The 25,870-nt window shown below is 38.9% G+C and overlaps 2 protein-coding genes across 3 annotated transcripts in view; one reads left to right on the top strand and one right to left on the bottom strand.

The window, feature by feature from the left end:
- LOC309708639 (uncharacterized protein) overlaps positions 1–6,549 on the top strand; it is a gene marked incomplete at its 3' end in the record, with an annotated part of 227,642 nt that extends 221,093 nt beyond the window's left edge. Inside the window, exon 3 of the mRNA XM_082536867.1 lies at positions 6,398–6,549. Within this exon, the coding sequence (XP_082392993.1) occupies positions 6,398–6,549 (152 nt within the window). The remainder of the gene's footprint in view (positions 1–6,397) is intronic.
- The window catches only part of LOC309708419 (zeta-sarcoglycan-like), a 370,409-nt gene that overhangs the window by 341,073 nt on the left and 3,466 nt on the right, over positions 1–25,870 (bottom strand). The gene's annotated exons all lie outside the window — the stretch shown is intronic.

The raw sequence follows: 25,870 nt of genomic DNA on the forward strand, positions 1-25,870 counted from the left end.
GCAAAACCACTTTCCTACATGTGGGTATCTCAACACACACACACGGGAATATCAAATCTAACACTGAAAGAGCTGCAAAGCCGCCATCAAGGGGGTTTGAGGAGTATCGGTGGCATGAGCCTTATGGCTGTGATGTTTCTTTTCCACTTTGTAGACTAAGGTTTAAATTGTAAACTGGTAATTATGTGAAAATGCATCTACATAATCCATTACTTACATTACTTTTTTTTTTTTTTTAAAAAGCATCAAGGAATGTGCATCAAATTACTTTCTCCAGTATAACGACCCTAACAAGAGAGATGACAGCCTTGAAATTAAAATCGCAATTAACTACTAACTCTTAGGGGTCAAGAAGTTAAGTGGTAAGGATTTTTACGAGTTTCCTAACTAATCTTAATATTATTCTGGTGGTAGTGCGGCTGTGAGAAAACGTTATGTAAGATACACAATCGCACAATTACAAGATCAGAAATATATTCGCATATACAATGGGGACTTACATATGCATGTGGAGGTGTCATTATTTTAGGTGCATAGGAGAACAGCTGGGCAGCACATAAATAAAATTTTAATGTGTGTGTGTGGGTGCGTGTGTGTGCGTGTGTGTGTGTGTATTCTCCTCCAAAAGAAAGAAATGAATGCTGAGCTTCCACATCTTTCATTAGCTCAGACAAAAAATAAAATAAATATATAAAAAACCTAACTGAAGTCAAGTCACAGTACAGGAAAGAAAGCAACTGCATGAGAGAGGGCAAGAAAGAGAGAAAGAGAACATAGTAGTGTTACTAGGGCAAGGTATGAGGACACAGGCAATTCACTACTTATTCATCTGTTTTTCAGTTTGTGTCACAGGAATTTTTGTAACACAATGACAGCATTGTGTTCAAGTGTTTCTGTGTGTGTGTGTGTGTGTGTGTGTGTGTGTGTGTGTGTGTGTGTGTGTGTAATCTGAAAAAGCAAGATGTCTAATACAAGTTCTACACATGTTTTAAGGGACCTGAGAGGGTATTCTACAGCAATACCCATCACACATAAATAGGCAAAAAAGGCCGACTAATAGGAAATCAAATTGAAAAGATTAAATATAGGTTCTTTGTTTTAATGTTATAGGAGAAGTGCCTTGCTGCAGGGAGCATGGTGGCGTACTGGCTAGTGGTGGCCTCAAAGCAAGAAGGTCTGGACTTTACTCCACCACCGCCTTTCTGTGTGGAGTTTGCATATTCTCCCTGTGTTTGTATGAGTTCTCTCTGGGTACTCCCGCAGAACAAAGACATGCAATTAGTGGGGTTAGGTTAATCAGTGATTCTAAACACTTACATTGTGAGTGTGAATGGTTGTCTCTCTTTCTGTCTTAGCCCTGGATCAGATTGGTGTGCCTGTCCAGGGTGTAACCCAGCTCTCGCCCTATGGTAGCTGGGATAGGCTCCAGCCACCTGGCGATCCTGATAAGAATAAATGGAAGAGAATAGATGGATGGAGTGCCTTGCTGCTAATTTCATAGAGGGAGGGGGAGATGAACTGTAAGCTAGGGTGTGGGATGGATAAAGAAGGAGAAAATGGAGATAGTGATAGAGGGCCAAAGGAAGGTTTACGAGCAAATGTCAGAAGCTATGAAACAGCAATCAAAGGTGATTGATTTTAATTTACCATGGCTTTATTGCATACTTCCCCTGATCCCCAACTTCTATGAAGCGTGCCTGCTGCAGAGTGACTACTTCCTTCCAGTATAAAGAGAAGTCATTTTAACGAGATGTGGATTTCCTTTATCATTTGAAGCCACATCCTTCTTCATTACTCCTGAAATAGCACCCTGCAGACGCATTGAGCCTCTTTTCACAAACAAATTGATCCTTTTGTCATCAAATGCCTGAAATTAGTTTGACAATGCAGGAAAAGTGATGGAGGCGTTGCCTGGGTTCTATTTCCTGTGACAAAACAGGACAAGACTACAGCTGCACTTGATAAGCTAGCAACCAGAAACAAAGGCATGCTGACACGCATTTCGTACGGCTAATTAAAAAGAAAGCATTTTATGATAAATGTACTCACCTCCTCATGGAGTACCGCTGAAGGAGTTTGAATTAATGCGTCTTCTAAAACAGCTCCTTACAGCCAGGAACCTTAGTCAGCAGCCGAGTTACACTATTCCCCCGTGTGCCTTTTTACACCACAGACTCAGCTGTCTTAATCAGGTGAAGGCCAGAGAGAAATGCAGCATCTGCCATGTCAAGCTACACTGCTTAATGAACATCAAGTTGGACCACATTATGGCGACAGCACAATGTAGTTCACTACATCAAAATGGATATCACTCGCAGCATTTTAACATGGATGTCCTACTTTGCAATAAGAACTAAGACACAGATTCTCAATATGAGACTCAGGGTTTTTCGAAAAAGGGTCCAGTCATATTTGGCTGCCTGCAGGTTTTTCACAACTACCATCTTAAATGTTATGTAGATGAAATACCGTCTAGATTACTGATGAAAAATGCCTTTAAAATTACCTTTAATCTCAAGGCCAGAGCAAAGTGAGCTGGAGTATAGAGTTGGTTGCTTTGATTCAGGCACTGCAGCAAAATCACCACTAAAAGTTGAAAAACCATGAGTTAAGTACACATACTTGGAGGCTGTTTTTATGCTAACAATGTAAATGGTATATTTTATGTTTAAATTATAAAGTTCTGCCCTTTTACACCTCATGTTCCAGAACCCTGCACACAAGTCATGGATTTAGGTTTTCCAACAAGAGAACGACTCTAAGCATAAAACCGACACATATTATTATGTGTGTATATATATTTTTTAAGCATTTTCCTAAATTTAAATTACCTGTTTAGATAAGTAATACTACTGCTTCCTGTAGGGTGAGTGCGGCACAGCTGCCCAGGTGCTTTTGTTGGTATTTGATACTGAGGCAAGAGGATACTCTGTGATTTTTAGCTGAAGTGAGCAGAATATTAATTAGATTGAAGACAGGACTAAGATGACGGAGAGTTGTGAATTCATTACCTCTGTGTTTCTGCTAGATTTTCTTTTCAGTTCTTGTAAAGACACACTTCATAACATTGAGCCCAAGGACACAGAGAAGCATAGAAGACCTGCAGCTGTTTGTGTATAAGGTAAACATGATATTTTAAAATGTAAATAATTTCAAAAGTCCTGTCTGTGGCTTGGCACTCAGTATGGCTACTATCAGTGTCTGGGTGATTGCCTTATTGTTCAAATAAATGGTTTTCTCCCTATCACTTGATAAATGCAATTTCCATTTAGTTTTTCTTTTTAATTACTAACAGAACAAGAATATGGAATGCTATTAACAACATGTCTCTTTAAGGGATTTTCTTTTCATATCGTATGTCAGGAGGACTAATAAATTCAGAAAACATTGCCTAAGGCTTATTGGAATTAAAAAGCATAATTAAAGAAATGAGAGGTGGAAGCTCTGTCCCGCAGGAACAGAATGAGAGGGAAGAAAATGAGCAGAGAAGGAGATGAAAGCCAAAATGGAAGAGAGTGTAGCCCTGGAGATGCCTAATATGAGACTAGATCATCATGGTCACATGTGACAAACATACACAGACACAGGATGCTAGTTTATGCACACGAACATGTTTGTGAGCATGTGTGCATATGTCAAAGCGGGGACCTAATCATAATGAGAGAAAAGTAAATTGGAGGGGATGAGATAGGGGATGAAGCCGTTACATGCAGAAAGTTACCAATTCAATAAGTCAACCCATGGTTTGCTAATTTAGCTACAACTGTGAATGAAGAGGTTACACACACACACTACCAGACCATTCATATGAATGAGTGCATGTGTCCGCACTTTTGACTGGTACTTTAATACAAGGTGGAAGTGGAAGTGAACTAAATTAAAAGGTAGGTCTACATGCAAATGCAAAGATTCAACCCGTGGGTTAACCATGAAGTTACCTGGATAAGTCCAAATCCTGCTTTACACTACAGATCTCTGTCAATATTTGCCTTGGTGACCAATATCCATCTATCAAAAAAATGTCATAAAAATGTTAAACGTTTTCAGTGTAAGTAGCTAATGTTTAGGTGTTGTGTCGTTTTAATTTTAAACTGGTTACATGTGCAAAAGCAAGAGCTGAAAGACTTTGAGCTCAGCTTTGAGTGCTGCAGGTAACTCATAACACAGCCACTTCTATTTATGCACGCTGTGGCGATGCAGGTAGCACTTGTCGTTCTCCTGAATGAAAGGTGTCACCACTCAGACAGTATTGCAAATCAGCGCTGATACAGGAATAGAAGAAGAATAGCAAAGAACTCAAAATCCGAATCAAAGACAATGTTGAGCCTTTTTGTTGTTGTTGCAACATCCTCCTCTGTATAATCTGTGAATTTCTGAATGTCTGCATAATGTCATTAAGATAGCATTTAAATTCAATTTGATTCAATTGTATTTATATAGCGCCAAAACACAACACAACAGTTGCCTCAAGGTGCTTTAAAAGGGACATAATCACACAAGCGTATCATCATCAATTTTTAGCTGTGGCTCCAGCAGCACAACATGCCAGGCTGAAAAAATTGAGAGATGCAATTTTGGCTAAAGCAACACCAACATGGCAGCTCGTGCAAGTGGATGTAACATCATTATTGTCCCACAGCACCGTACAACGTGATGAGTGGCAAGCATATATAGACCTGCAAGACCAAAGACCTGGTGCCCATCTTTTAAGTTCTTATTTGTAATAGTTTCGTATTCTTGACATTGTGGTTTCCTAGCTACTATCGTAAATTTTTCCTATTTTAATATTATGAGCATAGAGGTCATCAAAAACAAAACCCATAAAAAAGGTCATTTGTTCTTACCTACGTTTTCCTAATGCTGCTGCCTCTTTTGTAAGTGTACAATACGCACACTCCTTACAACTGTTCATGTAATCTGCCCTACCTATTGTTAAAGTTTACTTCAGGTAAGGAGAATATTGCAGCTCTGGGTAAGAGGAAAAATAAAAACTACCAGGAAATATAATATGAACCACAGCCTCCTGTGTCAAGGTCATAGGCGTAGTTGCTGACCTCTCTATTAAGAAAAAATATTCACACTAGTTCTGCAATTGTTTTTAACAGACTCATGAATCACACTGGCATAGGCGGTTCTAATCATTTGACCCAGTGGGAAAAAAAATGTTATTTTCCCTTGATACACACAATAAAAATGAACATGTTGCGTATTTATCAAGTGATAGGGAGAAAAACATTTATTTTCATGTTGAACTCATCTTACAAACTACTGGCTCTTCGATTTGTGCTAATAAAGTTATAGACCTGAACTAAGGGAGAGAGAGGACAAAGACAGAAGAAGAAAATAGAATATGTCTTTTTGTCAGAGGGCAGCAGTGACAGATTGGGAATGCACAGGAATAGACTCCCGCCTTCGAGAGAAAGTGAGTGGGGGCGAGAAGGGAAAAAGGAGACTGGCTGTCTCAGTTAAAAAAAAAAGAGTGAGAAAGAGTGCTACATGATGATGAAGACGTTGATTTAGAATGAGAAAAATAAATTTGCCAAATGGGGAGTGGTCATGGGGGAGGAATCTGGGGAAGGGGGCTAGCAATGAAGAATGATGAGTAAAAAGGGGGGGGGGGGGGGGGGGGGGGGATGAGGTAAAGAAGCAAGGAAAATGATCTACACACCGAGAGCAGGATTTGATAAATGAAAGGAAAGATTAAAAAATGGGAAGGGGGAGAGTGTGTAACGATAAAGAGAGAATTCAAATGAGGGACTGGTTTGGATGCAGAAGTGGGAAGAGCCGACTGAGAGAGAAAAGGTGGTACAAAGGGCAATCACAGAAGAAGGGAGGAAGATGGAGAACAACTATGCATTGCTGACATATTGATCCATATCGTCACCACCCTCCTTCGTCCAGCCCCAACACGGATTACTGCTACAGGCCTCAAACCACATAGGTCACTGGTCACACGACACGCAAACACACACACGCAGACATATGGACACTCACAAAAAACACGCCAGCAATTCCAACTACCACAGAGTTGACAGGAAATATGTTAGATGCACTTGTTTGGGGAGTTCAATCCAAACAAGACACGCACGCACATGGGCACACATGCACACGCATACAAACACACACACATACATGAAAGTGCATACAGACAGACGCCCACACAGATTCCTAGGGGCAGTGTGGGACACCAGTCTTTGTGTTCATTGATCCACAGCAAGAAAAGTCAGACCACTCAAGCTGTGACAGATTCTTGGCTCACACACACTTTTACTTACACACACACACACACACACACACACACACACACACACACACACACACACACACACACATACAATGCACACTCACACACTTGGCCTTCTCATCACACCTTTGTGTATATGTGTCGTGTGCCCAGGGTGGGGGTGGGAAGATAAAGGGATGACAGGAAGACAGAAAGGTGGTGGAATGGATGAAAGAGAGATTAGATCGGAAAAGAGGAAGCAGTGGAAGAGAAAGCAAGCAGGTGGAGATGGCTGGGGTGCAAAGACAGGCATAAGGGTGAATTAGAGGACAGAAAAGAAGAAAGTCTGCAAAGGATGAGGGGAGTGTTGTAAGATGCAGAGCTGGACCAAGGAGAAAGTATAAAAAGAGAGAGAGAGAGAAGAAAGTGAAGTAAGGAGAGTGCTAGCTGACATATTTAGAGGACAAGACAAAATAGTCTATCTCACCTAAATGCATGTTAGATTAAAGTGTGATCTTCTCTCCGTCCCTCTGTGTGTGTGTGTGTGTGTGTGTGTGTGTGTGTGTGTGTGTGTGTGTGTGTGTGTGTAACAACACTAATCCCTACTCAAGGCCAAACCTATATAGATCATATCCCAATCATCATATTATTGCCTTCAGCCCAAGATAGAATAGTGAGGGAGATAACATACAACAGTTATCTCTCTGTCCCTCACACAAACACACACACACACACACACACACACACAGACACACACACACATTCTCTCCACCCTTGTGATATTTTCTCTTTTATTGCTGTTTTCTGTTTATTCCTAATTTTCATCATCCACTAAATGTTCTTGTCCCTTCAAGAATTTGAACTCAAATTCAACCCATACACTTACAGCAGCTGATCACAGCAGAGCTGGAGAGACGCAGGAACTGCCAAAGACAAAATCTCTGGGTGGTGAGCAGCTTTGAAGTACAGAGAAACTGCTTCCTTGTGGTTCAAAGTATTTCCTGTTTTTTGTTTTTTAGTTACATTAAAAAAATTCTAAAAATTATTTAATGGGTGGAGGCATTCATAGACTACAACAGAAAGTTCTGTTTATATTGTAATATGGTATTGTATGGTATAACTACAATGATAATTTAAAAAGAATAACAATAATGCTGAAACTAATTAAAACTAAACCAAAATGAGCAAACATATTGTAAAAACTAAATTGCAAATAAAACTGCAAATAAATTGAATTATAAACAAAAGCAGAACAATATAAAATAAAAACTAACAAGAAAATACAAAACTATAAAACCTATATATAACTTGTGATTTACAAGTTGATATGAGCATATGAGCGTGGGATTTCTACTGTTTTTCTCAGCCAGGCCCACTCCTCAATCATAATAGGAAGAAAAGAGAAAGATCACAGTGTGAGTAAAAATTACTTTATAAAGGTTATGGTAGCTTAGTCGTCATGGTTTCCATCATGATCACTTTTCATGAGTATGTTGGAAGTTTCCCGTCAAAGTCTGATATTTTGTTGACCCATCCATCTGCTGTAACCTTGTCTTTCTGTGGACTTCTTTGTCATTTTTTAATAACACCGACTCACTTCCTCCTTTGCTCTCAAAATAAATATCATGGCTGCTACAACTTTTTACCATTTAAAATAAAAGTGTGTTAACTTAGTGCACTAGCGAGAATATCCATTGCTGTCGCACTTCCAGAGATAACAGTCTAAAATAACCAGGCATTTGGTCCCCAAGGGCAACACACAACAATTGTGGGTAACATGTCACAACACCCCTGCCTACTTCTCCTATGCAGGCTCACACACCAGCAGTGTCTTAATATGAGCTGACAAGCGTCAACACATCAGCATATGCCATCATTCAAGATCAAAGAGATCGGGTGTGTTCAGGGTGGTATGGCCGTAAGCAAGGATATGGCATATCTATTTCACAACATCAGTGGATGGTAGCTATTCAGAGAAGTAGCAAATGCATTTAGTTACTGGAGTGGTGTCACAGCTACTGTATACAGAATACTTCCTCTGGCTACAGGGTCACTGTGTGTTGCACTTCCGAAATATTTTTTTTTCCTTTCTTCTCCATTTCCCTTTTATTTGCTGTGTATCTGTTACTGCCTCTATAATTTCACACAGTTTGCTAGTATCACTTTGTGCTCAGGCCATTCCCTCTCTTCCGCTTCTCTGTCCTTCCTACCTTCACAGAATGTTTCTGTTGGATTTGTTCCCAAAACAGGAGGACAGCGGTTTGCTTTCAGTTTGTAATTGCAGTTGTAATTGCTTATATAGACAAAAACCTGAAATACCACGCATGGATCCATACCATTAACAGAAGCTTCTCAAGAACAATGTTGCAAACTAGGCCTATACGGAGGCTAAATGCAAGTAGAATTAAATATTTTGAAATGTAAATAAAATAGCTAATGACACTAAACGGTACAAATTACCTCTTATACCACTTTTCTTCTATTATGGGTTAATAGGAACCACCTTTTATATATTTTATGCATATTTTATTTTATATATAAAATATAAGGTCAGTCTATTACTCTTTTTGACAAAAGGAAAAACTGACATGTTTGTGTCTGAATTCACCAACAGTGACAGGTTTGCTCTTTAGATTTTTTTAACATTATATGTTAGAGTGGGGGGGAAACCTAATGCTTTAAACACCTACTGTAACTAAATAATAATTAATTCCATTTTCATAGTAAGCCTCCAAGAAAAATGATTGCCAAGAACTTTCAAAAGCCTACAGCTGGTCCTGCAAAACCCCCCTCTTCCTCCTTATTGCTCTCTCGCCCCCTCTGGTGAGACCAGCTGTCTCATAGCAACAGGATGACACTGTTCCTGATTGCCTGACCACCTACACACACACAAATGCATTGTACACATAATCATGTATCCCTGACAACATTAAATTGCCTTACATTTAATTCCTGAAAACCAACATCAGCATAACTACTGCTCTCACTTGAAACCAATCCGACAGATTAATCTAACCCTAACTACTGAATTTAAATTGTATTGTTAAGCAGAAACTGGCTATAAGTTTAACTCAAACATGGCTAAACTATACTGTCACTAGTTTAAAACAACTCTGAAAAAACAAACATACTTAGTGTCAGGCAAGCTAGACAGTTAACTCCAATCAGTTAACGTCTTCATCAAAACAAAATTATTCTGAAATCATTGATGTGAAACAACACTGTTCCCCATTTTAATGAAGATGGATATAAAAGACAAAGAATAATTCAATGGGTAACATGGGCTGCAGATAACACACCACTGCATTGCCTTTGACTGAGTTTACGACTCACTGCCTGGACTGGGAGAGGATGAACAAGGTTACACTGTCTAACTCTAAACTCACTCCAAACTTAAAACATCAACCTTAATTTTAAGGATCTACGTGTTGGGGACTTGCTTTTCGATGAAGACATTATCAAAATGTCACAGTGCAAAATTGTAATAAATACATGTTCCTAGCTCTAGTCTTTTTTCTTTTGTATTTTTTTCATTATAAGAAAACATATTTTATGTTTCCATATGAATGTATTTTCTGTTTTTCCATTTCAGCAAACTTTCATGAAATACCCACATATCTAGAAAAAAGCGTGAGGTTAATGTGTTTACATGTGTTTTTGTGTAAAAGTGCTTTTTGTTGTTAAGGTGGACTGATAAATAGATTCAGCAAAAACTCCTTTACAGTTAATACAAGCTGCAGATCTATTTTTCAACCAGACCTTGGTCTCCGAGAGGCAAGTAAAGCATGCTGCTGTGATCAATGCCCATTCATAACAGCAAAGTTAAAAATAATAATAATAACAATACTCTTTGGGCTTTTTCAAATAAAGTCTTTATTTTTACATTACTTTTAGTTGAAAAAAGGCAAGATGGCCTCTTCTTGGTGAAATTACAAAAAATTGTGTGCATAAAGAACTTCAAAGTGCAGGAATGCAGAGCATACACACATACTTACAGATGTAAACTGAAAAAGAAACACACACGTCGATGCATGCATGTGCCAAAATCCATCTAAAACAGAAACTATCTGCACTTTCTTTCATGTCTTTGGAAAACTCAATACAGACAAAAAATATGCAAGAGGAAAAAAAATTAAAAGAAAAAGTTTGAGAAAAAAAATCATTTTTTCTACTGAGCTGGTTCTCACAAGGAATAGCAGAGTATCTATTACACATCAAAGGTGCAACACTCTGTTTTTTCCTTTTGACTCTGTTTCCCTTCTAATAAAGAGAAAAAGGGTTGAAACTAGCAATGAAAAGAATAAAAAGGGGAATGCTGTGGTAAGGAGCTACGGTGGAAAGAGATGCTCTTTAAACTTTAATAGATTGTTTCTCTCTCTTCCAGGTAGCTTTTTTTGCTGATGACATTCTTAAAATGATTTCTTTGTATAGAAGTTGGTAAAATGTGCTATGCTACACTGTTGCACCCTCAAAAATGACAGTAAGGGCATAAAGATTTTTTTAAAGGGTCTTTTGTAAAAAAAAAAAAAAAAAAAAAAGAACAAACACCTGATATCAAACTATTCAGACACTGGCATTCCCAAAAATAAGCACACACACGTAGCCTGATACCATCAAACATTAATATTGCAGAGACAAATGCACACAAAGCATCAAAAGCAGGTAGAATGACAAGATCAAGAGAATCCCTGCATGGAAAAAGAAATAACATCACAACAAAATATCAAAAATAAGTCTCTTTCATGTCATGACAAAAAGGAATAAGTAATTTTACCCACAATGCAGTTTTTAAGTTCAGGAATGAAAGACACATAAGCTGTCCATCTTCTTTTGTGACATGAACAACATGTAAAGCTATTTCTGAGCAAACAAGTGAACAAATAATGAGCTCAAGTCACAACATATGGATCAGGCTCTGATCAACACACTGGAGGTTCAGTATATTGTTGTAGTTTTGCTTTATTTGATGTTGTATTGATGATAGAAGAGAACAACAATCCTTATAGTTGTCTCTATGAGCACATGCGTACACACAAAGACATTCATTTAGGCCCCAGTTACACAGGCCTAGACCATCTGATTAAACTAGTTACAGTGGCATAACGTGTATTCTTCGACTGGTTGGTTGGTTATTGGAGCTTGCCGGCTGGTCCATCCGGGAGAACCCTCTTGGCGTTACTTTTAGTTGGAAGAAAAGAGTAAAGGTGGCCACTTGTTGGTAAAATTATAAAATATTTGCAGACGAGTTGGCATGGAAGATTCTAACTTGCCAACTAACCCTTGCCAACTACTTGGCAAGTGATAGTCAAAGTGTGACACAAATAAGAACCAGTCACATTTGATAGTAAATTTCCTTTTGAAGTGTGTTGACACAACAACTGACTCAGTGTTCTCTTTTTCCATTTTGCATTATTTTTAAGTTTCACTAAAGAGTAAATGGCGAGAAGTTGCAAGCCTTGGGTTTCATCAAAACTAAGGGTGACCACAGGTCCCTACGACATGAGCGGGCCCAAAACTGGGACTTTCTCTCTCAAGTAACTTTATATTTAAGATGCTAAAGCTGGATCGGGTGACCCTGAATCCTCCCTTAGTTATGCTGCAATAGGTGTATGCTGCTCGGGTATTCCCATGATGCATTGAGTATTTCTTCTTCAGCCACCTTCTCACTTACTATGTGTTAATAGACCTCTTTCCACTGAATCATACTTATTATTAATCTCTGGCTCTCTTCCACAGCATATCTTTTATCCTGTCTTCCCTCTCTCACCCCAACCGGTCGCAGCAGATGGCCGCCCATCCCTGAGCAGGAGGTTTCTTGCTGTTAAAAGGGAGTTTTTCCTTCCCACTTTTGCCACAGTGCTTGCTCATAGGGGGTCATATGATGTGATGCCATTTGATATTATACAGCAATTTAATTCACTGGCAACATGCTATTAATTTGTAGTTATCTTAACTACAAAAAAAGACACACACTGCTCTGACATTCGAAATCAAAGATGTGATGCCAGAGACCTCTGTGGGTGGTCAGATCTCAGCCAAGAGTGTGTGCACATTCACTACTTGATGTTCTAATTTGTGTGAGAGTCCTGCCTTCTGGGTAGAAGCCTCACTCTGAAGTTTGCCAGCCACTGAAGAACTCCTGCGTGATCTGCTCCCATAAGTCACCACTACTTTCCTTAACTATAGTGAGGCAATTGTGCGTCTTTTCTCCTCACGCCTTCCTAGGAATGATAAAACAGAATCTATTTGTCAGTCACACTGAAGAATATCAATTGTACATATGTTAACGAGCATAAGCTGCAAATTCAAAGGTATTGATTTAAGTGATTATTACCCTGATAGCGCATTCAGAGACAGATATCAATTACATAAGATATATGGCACAAGACGCATGGTTATCTTAGCTGCCAGTTTCAGGATCTGAATCAATTTAGCAGATAGAATCAGGCTTAAATCTGGCCAGCAGCCAAGGATATTTTTACAGGAGTTTGGGTCAAGAAGTTAAAAGCTAGCATTTTTCAGTCAATTTTACAATTTTAGGAAGCATCCATTTTCTTTGTTTCTGGCTCTTTTATGTTCATTCTGACCTTCACTTTTTGCCTTTAATTCTTACACTCAGCTCTGGCTTTCTTTTTTGCATTCTATATACCTTCCTCTACACTTCTTGCCTCGATCTTGCTTTCTTCTTCTGTTTTGCGTGCTCTCCTTTCTGCCCTCTGTCTATTGCTGCATTATCATCCATCTGTAGCTCTCTCAGGTGAAACACAGTCCTCTGTCCTCCTTTCCATCACTCCATCTCTTTCTGTCCTTCACTCTCCCACTTCTGAGTTACGAGAACAGACAGTGACAAGTACCTTGTCCTATTCTGCTTCATTTCTCTCAATTTATTTTCTCTTCCCCAGCCTTTGGGTCCCTGTTTTTATTTAGAAATAACATTGGCTCTGGAAGATCACAGTCATAATCACAAACTATAAATACTCCTGAATTACTTTCAAGATCAGTTGATTCGTTAGTGACATGTGACGCTACATTTGGCCACATTTAAACCCAGCACATGCACAAAGCTCAAGACCTGTATTTATATTAAAGTAAATTGCTAATCCAAATCAGGCAGTACATTGATACATTACATGCATAAGAAAAATAACATTTATTCACTATATGATGGGAAAATTGTAAAGTAGGTGACTGCTACATTTTGTAAAATGGAAATGAAATCCAATTTTAATGAGTTTAGAAAAGGCATATTTTTCAGCTGTGAATGTAATCCAAGCAAATTGAAGGAGAAGCGTGGTGTGGAAAACATGTTAATGTTATCTCTCTCCTTTTGTCACACTTGCTATCTCAATTAAACTAAGTTCCTCACAGTCTTCAATGAATTACTGCAAAAGCTGGCACAAATAAGAACAGCACATAAAGGAAGCAAGAGAGCGAGAGAGAAAGGTGTCTAGAGGTGTCTGTACCTGGACTAGACTGGACACTTCATTCCCCCCATCACCTCACTTTCTGTCTGTCCCTCTACATTTCCCAGAGCTTATTTCATGCCCCTGAAATCTAGCACCAGGTGTTGGTCGCCTTGCTGGCATATAACTCAACTCAACCTCCTCCATATTACTCTGTCGTTCCGCTCCATCCAGCCCTCGATCTCTCCTCTTTCCCTCCTCTTCTCTGTGCTGCTCTTGCTTCATTTGGCTCATGATGAGGTGTCACCACTCTGTCCTTGAGTAGACGAGAATCCCCTCTGACAAAAAGTGTTTGTGTGTGCGTATGGATCCCAGCATGTGTGTAATGTGTTTGCCTGTTCCTGCCTTTCGCTGCAAATGTGTATGTGTGTATGTGTGTGTGCATGCGCGTGTGTGTTCAACATGTGTGTGGCCTACCCTAGCCTGCAGAAGTGAAAGACATCAGGATTGTGCTGTCACAGCAGGAGAAGAGATGATTTACTTGTCAGGGGGCTGAGGGACAGGAAGGCAGATACAGCTAACAGATAAATGCACTGCTGCTGGTGGGATAATGTAAAGATGCTAGGCAATACTGCAGGGACAGTACAGCTGAAGGACCATTGATGCAGAGCGAGTTGGGGCACAGGTTGTCTGGCTCCTGCAGTCATGTTTGTTTCAAATTATGATTCATATGGTGTCACCTTCGTATCTTCAGCATTTTTGGCTGTACCTTATTTTCCAGCTTAGAGAGTTAGAACGTCCTGTGGTCATGTGGTTCTAACACAACGCTATCCAATTAGGCTGAACAATCTTCAATTCACAAATGCATATATTGGATCTTAGGGGCAATCTTAAGGCAATGCCCTACAATGTCAAAAATCGTCATGTTATATATTAAAAACAGGCTGAAGTCATCATGTTGTAATAAAAACATCATAAAACATAAAATTTTTGGTATAGCCAGTGCTCTTCGGGAGGAATTGCACTCTCTGAGTGCTCTTTGCATTTGGGTTGGACATCACCTGCTTCTAGCATTTCCTACTTTGTTAAAATTATAATTAATAGTGTATTTTTTATACAGCTGTCATATCAAATCACAGTTGATATGATAAAGCACAATGTAGTAAACTGATTTTTAAATAAAGTAGAAAAATTAACAATATAAGGACATAATAAAATGTTCACAAAACAGGGAGCGTAATTAAGCTATTTTAATATAGGCTGTGTGTTTTGGCTGTTGTGACACCACAACCGCTGGGATGAATAAAGTATAACATGCCTTATTGAATCCTATCTTGTCTCATCTTAGAGATTCAAATTTGTCACTGAAAAAGCAACCCAACGTAACCCATTTACCCTAACAGAGAATTTTGCTAACAAGATTGAAGTATCGTGAAATTCTTTAAATAAGATTTGTTCAGTACTTTTACTGTTTGTTAATAAAATTAACACAACTGAACTTTTTAGAGTGTTAACAGTGCCAAGGCTGGTATTTATCAACCTGGGTCAAAATCATTTAACCCTAATATTTAATTCAATTGTAATATTGAGCTAAATTTATGTCATAATGGCATCAAAGTCTGTGCTTTGGGACGTGACAGACAGGACAAGATGGTGTATAAGGAGACGAATATTACCCTGTCATTTCAGTGTCAGTTCCACAGTCTCTGTAAATGATAACCAAGCTGGGGCACATGATAGCTGGCTTGCTGCAGGGAAATGACAAAATAAATGTTATCAAGGAATAAAGGTTACGCCGCATGTGCAAGTTGGAGGCTGAGAATGCAGGGAGTGAAAAGTCCATATCTGCTTACAGCATTTGGAGGTATAGCCTCCTGCACAATCATGAGGTAAAAATTAGAGAAAAATGTGTTGTCAGTATAAAATAATCAGATTTTCTGAAGAGTGGCTAAGCTAAATACTGCACTACCATTTAAGTTAAGTTTAGTTTATGGCCTGTTTGCATTACAGAATATGAGTCCAAGTGCAGCGCTAAGGCTTGCCCAGTGTTAAAAATGTTATCTCAGCCAGATTTACACTAAAGCCACAACAAAGAGCCACTGATTTGTGTACCTGACAAAACAGGCGATCATTAGCTTGTCATAGCTGGACTACATAATTACCAGATCATGATTACCTTGTCATTACAACATAATTCAATTTTGAAATAAAATTGTTGTTGAGAAACAGAGTCATGTTGCAATAAGCTACAAATGATCATAGCAATTTGTGAAGAATTTAATGACTGAGATCTGAGACTGTTTAGCACCACTGTGCAAAGCAGCATATTAACTTGTCATTGCTGGACAGGGGGACATAGCCTGCAGCAGTGCACATGATGACAACTGTAAAGGTCCCTTCATGGTGAGCTACACCTCAAATTAAAATCTAATATTGAACAGTGAACAGCCTTGTGACATTTATGCTGCAGATGAAATGGCACCACATCGTTTCATTCTTTTGGACAGAGACAAATTTGTACATCTCTCAAAACCACTATCTCTGAAGTAGTCACAGTGGACAGAGGAAAAATGTACAAGATAATGAAAGTCTGCAGAACAAATGCACACCCGCTATTTCCTTGATTGCAATTTTCAGTGAATTAAGGAGAGACTGTTGTGGTCATTTGCAACACAATTTCAATAGTGCTGCAATACTGAAAATAATTCATTCAATATGTCAGTGACAGGTCAGCTGAAACAAGCATTTGAGCGTCAATGCCAGAATCAGGGGTATAGAAAACATCAAGGCCATGTAGTCGAGCTATGTGACATATCCAGGATGAACTGTGCCATGAGCCTTGATCATGATGCTGATACTGCAATGTATTTTTCATATGCCACATTTCATGGTAGAGTGCTGATAATACTGCTCCTCATAAAAATGTTTCATTAAACTGAGGAAGGATCCTTTATGCACTGACATACCATGGCACCTGTTGTGTCTGCTGTATAACATTTAAAATTATATTGATATTTACACTGATACAGTGTTCAAAGTGATATTTTGCTTTTAGACATTGCGGTGTACATGCTGCTAGTATGGGCCACTACTCTGGCCAAGACTAAAAATGCAGCAACAACTATTAGATTATTTAATATGAAAGCTTGTAAATGTATTTCCTTTTCTCCCACTGGGGCTGAATCTTAATCACTTACCTGATTTCCCCCTTGCATCAAAAGTCGATCAGCGTTTTCAGTTTACCAGTGAAATATGTCTGCAAAAAGCAATAGATGAATGTGAATGCTGTTTGAGGTAATTCTGGATGATTTCACTAAATTCCACTCAGCTCAAAATATCAAAAAAATAAGAATGATGAATCTGGCGTTGCTGAGCCACTCTTTCTCTGTTTGCTGTTCTTGCTTAATGCTGTGTGCAAAGTGACAGAAAAAGTGCGTTTTTTCACCAGTTCTTATTATTTCACCTTTTCTCAGTTATACTTTGGAATTTAGACAGATAGGTATCAAGCTGAAATAAAAGATTTTAGTAAACGGTTTCAAAGAAGTAATAAACATACCACTGCACTACAAGGTTTTAAAATTGTTTACTGTTATTAGTGCTCTTATTTCGGCCTAACTGGAGAAATAGAAGAATATTTTTTAAAAGAAACCACTGTAACTTTGGAGGTATTGCGTATGCTGTAATGCTGCTGCAAAAATGTGTATAGCTTTATAATATACACTCACATTATTAACGCAGCAAAAACCCAAATTTTCTTCCTTTCATTCACACACTCTACAGTAAGTGCAGATGTGATTGCTGTGGAAAAGGAAGAAAGTAGTTGCAAGAGTATGAGAGAACATAAAGTGGACAGAGCATTCCCTTGTGCAAAACTGGCTAACATAGGGTATAAAGGTCACACAATGAGAAACAAATGCACAACACTGAGGCTTTCACAGGAAAGGTTGAGTGGCAAGTAGCGAGGTGCGGCATCAGTCATTGTTAAGACTGATCGCTCGTTTGGAAGCTTTAGGCTCCACTGGGATATGTGTGTGTGTGTGTGTGTGTGTGTCTGAGTATGTATGTTAGTGATTACTGCCATGAGTGGTGATCTGGGGACAAGTACACAGTAAATGCACCACAGGCAAACACAAATGGATTCATTTGTGTTTGCCCGTGGATGCAAAAGGTTTATATAGTAATGCATTCACACATTTACACCTATTTCCTCAATGGTTATTATATGCATAAAGTGGTCGTCTGCAGGACTCTGTCTGGCCAACTGTGTGTGTTTGTAATTGTTTAAATCATATAGTGATGCGGACCCTAGAGTCTCCCCAGGGCCAAGATCAACCCCACCATGTTTTCTCTCTGCTAACAAAACATGTCTGCAGTCTGCTCTGCCTTTTTCCCCATGTATCTACTGAGTAATGCATCCCCAGACAACTCCCATTTCATGATTTCTTGTATATCGACGAATGTGACTTAGGTATGCTGCATGCATTCCTAAAATATCCCTGATGCTTAATTAAATTCTGCAGGCCTCACATGCCTCAGTTAAGCTTAGTGATTCAACAAAAGGTGAAAACCACTGCTGACCATAAAGATCTCAAATTTTAAAAAAACAACAACAACATCTTGATGATCTGCAAGGCTTTTAGAAAAATATGCTGTGGACCGAAGTTGAACTTTTTGGAAGGTTGGAGTCCCTTTACATTTTGTGCATTTCGTGTAAATTTCTTAAAAAGAACATTGTGCCAACAGACCAACATGTTCGTCTAAGGCTGTTTTGCTGCTTCGGGACCTTGATGACTTAATTGATGTCGTAACAGATGGAACCATGAATTCTGCTCTGTAACAGAAAATCCTGATGCATCTGGCCATTAATTAAGTTGCATAACCCAACTCAAGCACGGTTGGGTTATGCAACAGGAAAAGGATCCAAACCGCACTAACAACTCAACCACAAAAAAATACAAAAAATATAATAAAATAAAGAAAACAAAATGAAGATTTTGGATTGCCCAAACCAGGCACTCCTAATTGACGTCCAATTGAAATGCTTTGGCATAATCTTAAACGGGGCATTTATGTTTGAAAGCTCATCAATGTGGCTGAAGTAAAACAAAGAAGAGTGGGCCAAAATTCCTCCACGCCAATATGAAAGACTCAGAAGATTGCTGTTCTTGCTCCCAAGGGTGGCACAACCAGTTATTAGATTTAGGGCTCAATTGCTTTTTCACACAGGGCCAGGTACAGTGGGGCAAAAAAGTATTTAGTCAGCCACCGATTGTGCAAGTTCCCCCACTTAAAATGATGACAGAGGTCAGTAATTTGCACCAGAGGTACACTTCAACTGTGAGAGACAGAATGTGAAAATAAAATCCATGAATCCACATGGTAGGATTTGTAAAGAATTTATTCGTAAATCAGGGTGGAAAATAAGTATTTGGTCAATAACAAAAATACAACCCAATACTTTGTAACATAACCTTTGTTGGCAATAACAGAGGTCAAACGTTTACTATAGGTCTTTACCAGGTTTGCACACACAGTAGCTGGTATTTTGGCCCATTCCTCCATGCAGATATTCTCGAGAGCAGTGATGTTTTGGGGCTGTCGCCGAGCAACACGGACTTTCAACTCCCGCCACAGATTTTCTATGGGGTTGAGGTCTGGAGACTGGCTAGGCCACTCCAGGACTTTCAAATGCTTCTTACGGTGCCACTCCTTTGTTGCCCGGGCGGTGTGTTTTGGATCATTGTCATGTTGGAAGACCCAGCCTCGTTTCATCTTCAAAGTTCTCACTGATGGAAGGAGGTTTTGGCTCAAAATCTCACGATACATGGCCCCATTCATTCTGTCCTTAACACGGATCAGTCGTCCTGTCCCCTTGGCAGAAAAACAGCCCCATAGCATGATGTTTCCACCCCCATGCTTCACAGTAGGTATGGTGTTCTTGGGATGCAACTCAGTATTCTTCTTCCTCCAAACACGACGAGTTGAGTTTATACCAAAAAGTTCTACTTTGGTTTCATCTGACCACATGACATTCTCCCAATCCTCTGCTGTATCATCCATGTGCTCTCTGGCAAACTTCAGACGGGCCTGGACATGCACTGGCTTCAGCAGCGGAACACGTCTGGCACTGCGGGATTTGATTCCCTGCCGTTGTAGTGTGTTACTGATGGTGACCTTTGTTACTTTGGTCCCAGCTCTCTGCAGGTCATTCACCAGGTCCCCCCGTGTGGTTCTGGGATCTTTGCTCACCGTTCTCATGATCATTTTGACCCCACGGGATGAGATCTTGCGTGGAGCCCCAGATCGAGGGAGATTATCAGTGGTCTTGTACGTCTTCCATTTTCTGATGATTGCTCCCACAGTTGATTTTTTCACACCAAGCTGCTTGCCTATTGTAGATTCACGCTTCCCAGTCTGGTGCAGATCTACAATACTTTTCCTGGTGTCCTTCGAAAGCTCTTTGGTCTTGGCCATGGTGGAGTTTGGAGTCTGACTGTTTGAGGCTGTGGACAGGTGTCTTTTATACAGATGATGAGTTCAAACAGGTGCCATTCATACAGGTAACGAGTGGGGGACAGAAAAGCTTCTTACAGAAGACGTTACAGGTCTGTGAGAGCCAGAGGTTTTCCTTGTTTGAGGTGACCAAATACTAATTTTCCACCCTGATTTACGAATAAATTCTTTACAAATCCTACCATGTGGATTCATGGATTTTTTTTTCACATTCTGTCTCTCACAGTTGAAGTGTACCTCTGGTGCAAATTACTGACCTCTGTCATCATTTTAAGTGGGGGAACTTGCACAATCGGTGGCTGACTAAATACTTTTTTGCCCCACTGTAGGTTTGGATAACTTTGTTCCCTTAATAAAAGAAATCATTATTTAAAACTGTATTTTGTATTTACTTTGTTTTTGCAGGAAAGAGGGAAATACATATTGGTAAGGTTCTCTTAGGGAGCCTCTGATGGCGCTAGACCAGCTGTTTCTAGTTCTTGTTTCAAGAAACATTTTTTAAGAAACATTTTTGCTAAGAAAAAACAGTCCATTTTAAGTCTAAGAAGAAAGAAAACAGCATTACTTTCCAAACTACCAGTGTATTTTCCTTAATTATTACGCAGCACAGCTGTGTTAGCTCATCTTCAAGCAATTCATAATGTCAGGTGGTTTAAAGTTCACATACACATAGAACAGAACACATACATGCCTACAAGCAATGTGAAGGAGAGGGGTTCATACTGTGAATTACTTTACTGTTCAGCAAACATAACAAAACTCGTAAACTCCAATATGCACACACACTCATGAAGTCTAAACACTGTAAATTAACCTTTAAAAGGCCAATTCTAGCCCCATAGCTATTAGACCTTTAAACACTGCTACCCAAGCAATACACACACGCACACCCACCCCCGCACACACTCACACGCACACAAACATGAATAAACATAAACACAGAAAAGCCATGATTGCGAGTGAAATTCTATTTATGTAACACACACACACATGCACAACCACACTATATTGTGTAATGGAAATATTCTTTCTGCAAAATTGGGTAATTAACTGTAAAATGAACTGATGTGGATAAAGAAGGTTACTGACTACTTCACTCTGAAACTTACCTTCAATATGGCACACTCCTGCTCCGGGCCATCTCTAAGTGAATGTGTGGGCATGTGTGCATTATTGAATTTATAATGAAATTAAAAAACACTGTGGTATGAGTAAGAAAAAGGTAAAAAAAAAAAATTTAAAAAAAGGAAGCCTAGAGTAATTTGGGAATAGTTTTAACCTGTACTCATTTATATACTGTAATGCCAAGTATTCACAAGTCTGCCTTTACACACATACGAACATGAGTGAAATCCCATTCTTAATGCATTTGGTTTAGTATGATGCTGGCCCACCCTTTGTAGCTCTAACAGCTTCAACTCGACCATTCTTCCAGAAGTGCATGCATTTGTGGGGTTGAACACTGATGTTGGACGAGAAGGTTTGGCTCACAAATTCCACTGTAACTCATCCCAAAGGTGTTCTGTTGGGCTGAGGTCAGGACTCTGTGCAGGCCAGTCAAGTTTTTCCACAGCAAACTCGCTCATCCATGTCTTTATGGACCTTACTTTGCGCACTTGTGCGCAGTTCTGTTTCAACAGAAAGGGACCATCCTCAAACTGTTCCCACAAAGTCAGAAGCATGAAATTGTCCAAAATGTCTTGCTATGATGAAGCATTAAGAGTTATTTTCACTGGTACTAAGGGGCTGAGCCCAGCTCCTGAAAAACAACCTCACACAATAATCTCCCCTCCTTTACACATGACACAGTGCAGTCGGAAAAGTACCATTCTCCTGGCAACTGCCAAACCCAGACTCGTCCACCGGATTGCAAGCCACAGAAGTGTTATTCGTCACTCCAGAGAATCCAGTGGCAGCATGCTTTAAAACATTTAAAACATTGCATTTGAGTTGCTGCTATTCCCAATCACTTCCATTTTGCTGTAATTCCACTAATAGTTGACTATCTTTTTCAATATTTTTTCATTGTTACTCCAGGTGTTAGAAAGTAGGGGGAAAAGTAGACGACTGTTCAATACAGAGGCAATGGTGACATTAATCAACTGAAATACATTTTTAACTCTGCATACATGAGAACTGAAGTACACTGGCTAGCTACTAAAGGTTGCCTCTGTTAAGTGAAATTAAAATACATCAGTACCTTACCAGTCAACACTGATTATCACTTTAACCCCAAATGTAACGTAAGTCCGTGTCAAATTTATCAATGAATGATAGAAGGGAGGGATTTATCTTAGTTCAAAATAGTATAGGTTAATAAGTTACCTTGATTTGAGCAAGTGTTGATTAGTTTAATTAGACAAACAATTTTGTCTAAATACCAAAATTGAAAAAAAAAACAGAAATATTAATATGTCAGTCTTGTGTTTTCTATTCATTTGCACATTATGCAATGCCGTGTGATGTTCCAATTCCAATGGCTAAGAAACTTCAAAGTGGTTAAATTCACATTCAGCTGCCTATTGCAGTGGAATAATTTGCCACCCGGAAAGGCTTTGTTATTAATGTGATGCCACAGTCAGGAATCGTAATGCATCACAGCCTATCTGTTATGGATTCAAAACTGAAAATGAGGATGCATGCAAATGTTTGGGAAGTCTCCACTACAATAGGAATGAAGTCAGTGTGGCTGAGAGTGAGGCCCCCACTTTCAAATTGTGCAGCTGTCACATTGGCAACCTCAACAAACATGACTGTCACTACAATATAATGTATTTCACACTGGAGCACATTGAGTAATCAGTTCACGTGTGTTTTTGCACTTGTAACATAATTGAACTGAACTGGTGATACACAGATGAAGAATTGCACTCTCTAACTTGGAGGTTAGAGAGGCAAGCTGCAGCCCAGCTCACTTAAATGAATGAGTAATGTTCTCCCATCCCTCAGCAGCTACTTTTGAAGTGCCCTTGGAAAAGGCACTGAACCCCCAATTGCTCCAATTGAGCTGCTCAGTGGCCAGAAATGCAAAACTGTGGCTGCACTGGGTGGTTACCAAATGGATTTAAGTGAAAGAGTGTAACCAAGGTGGGAAAACAGCCACATTGCAAATGCTGTTTCATTCAGTTTCAGGCTTGTATCATAGGTTGGTTCATTTGGCTGTCCACTTTGTGATTAACTAACCATAATTTAGAAGTTATGTTCTATGGTGGCTAGAAAAGGAATTACATTTCCTTGTTTTTTCACCAGTCACAAATTTATAGACACTATTTATAATGTATAGTTATAGTTATATCAGTGTTAACTCATAATCTGTAGACTTACGAAAGATAAACTCCAGGTTTCCTTTGCCTGTTGCAAGTCCAGAGCTTCTGATCTAGAGGGTCAAATTCAATCTGACTGCCCTTATTATACTGTATATAATTTATGGTGCAGCTATTACTAAAGATCAATACCACTTAAACTGCTCTATTGATATTGAAACCTGCACTGATTTATGACCCCATAGGTCTTTGGTTAAAAACACACACATTCACATGCACACACAAACACGCACACACATACCAATTGTAGATTTTATATAATGCAGTGTCTTATCAATGTCCCGATGTTGTCCTTGTTCTCTGTTCATTTCCTGAGAGTGCTTTTTGAAACACACACACACACAGGCACTAGACACACACACATTTGACTAACTGAAGAAAAAAAATCTGGTTTTTCATTAGATTGGATTGCTGTGTGTATATACTGCATGTGTTTGTCTCCACTAGTCCAGAAGGCTATGTGGTCAGTAAGCCTGTGCAGTTTCTCTCTTTCTCTCTCCCTCGCAAACACACACACACACACACACACACACACACACACACACACACTTTTGCTGTATTAGAAAAGCCACTACATTCATTTGCAGTTCCTACACTTTTCAGCATTTAATCATGAATTATGATTTCTTGCATATAAACTCACTCAGATGTGCATACCTTCAAACCTTCACTATACAGAGCATACTGCAGGAGTGTGTATGTGTGAGTACTTCTGAGTGCCAAAACCCAATGCACTCAAACTTAGGGACTGTCACCATTGCCAAGGACATGTCACCAGCTCTGCAGAAAACATCAAGCAGATAGATAAAGAGATGGACGTAGCAGAACTAGATGGAAATACTTTAAACTCAATATGTAGTGTGATGTAGTAGTTCTTACGTGGGATGGGAGGTACGGGTGATCATTATTTTTAGAGAATAACAGCTAGAAATCCTGCATGGTCATTTACTTTTTTAAGGAAAGGAAAGGTCATTATTCTTTTAACATAGCGCTATAAAACTAGAGCCACCAACTTTTAATATGCAATCACAGTAACATTCAGTAAGTTCCACTGTACAGAGATTAACAAAACATAATCTAATGACAGCAATGACAGCTTAACTTAATTATTTACCTTTAGTCATTCAGAGAGAATGGGAATAATACATGCGATGCTGAATTTTATTCAAAAAGCTCAGTTGCATTAGCGGCAACCACATTGCTGTTTTAAAAGTTTTAAAACTACACATTTGCTTTTGCTGTTTAGGTGTGTATCCAACACAGTTGTGATTGTTGGTGAGCTGTGCAACTTACAAAGATTCATAACAGAGATGCGCATATATATGTCTTCATATATATCTTTGCATAAATGTAACTATCAGATTGCCATAATATTTTTACACAAAGTTCCCAGAGTTCTTATTTAAACTTGTTATCAATAATTACCTTTGCCGATGATTAATAAGTCGGTAAGTGATTCATCAAATTAACAGAAATGAGTGCATGTCTAAAAGGAACAAGCATCAAATAGACACCAGAAAATAGCAGAGACAAAAACATTAGTACTCACAAAATTCTGCAGGTCAGTTTCATTGGCTAACAGTTAAGGTCATTTTAAAATCCGAACGCCAATTTTGATCTTTTAAATCAGCAACCAGCCAGCTGAGTCCAAGTCCGTCTGGAGCTCTGCATCAGTGCGGTATCAAGGTTCCCTTCTCAGAAATTTGATCACATAAAATGTTGCTTGAAATGTCAAACCTCGGAGGAATTTTATTGATTTGTTAATTTATCTAGTTACTGGTCACCAATAAATGCAGCAGCACGCAGTAAATAGACATTTCCACCCACAGTCTGTGTCTAAATTGTATTCCCTATTGAAAACTCAGTGGTATAATAGGTGTACAATGTATGTGGCCATTAATGGCCATTAATGTGTATACTACAGTGAGCTTTCTTAACTAGAATTATTTACTTATCTTTCAATACATGTCCATGACTGCTAACAATGACCTACTCTAGAGTTAGAGTGAATGTATTTTCATTATATAATTCAAATGTATAATGAATTGAATTAGCATATATAAATAGAGAACCGCATTAAAAACAGCCAAAATACTGAGTGAAAGTTGAGTGATAAATGACTAGCAAACATTAACAGAGGTGGCAAAAAGTACAAACATTCTTCACTTAGGTAGAAGTACGGACACTTACACATACACATTGTTTAAAAAAATGATTTGGCAAAAGTAAAGTACTGATTCAACTTCTTTATTCAAAGTGGAAAAAGTTCCGAAATTCACTCAAAGTATAAAAGTAAAATATAGTTCTTTGGAGGACATCAGCTACCAGCTATTTTGTTCAAACGAAACTGAACTTCATGTCACAAAAAAAATAATACAAACTTTACTTCAACCCAAATTCTAATTCTA

The sequence above is a fragment of the Aulonocara stuartgranti genome (assembly GCF_965226115.1).
Source record: "Aulonocara stuartgranti genome assembly, chromosome: 6".
Taxonomy (NCBI): Eukaryota; Metazoa; Chordata; class Actinopteri; order Cichliformes; family Cichlidae; genus Aulonocara; species Aulonocara stuartgranti.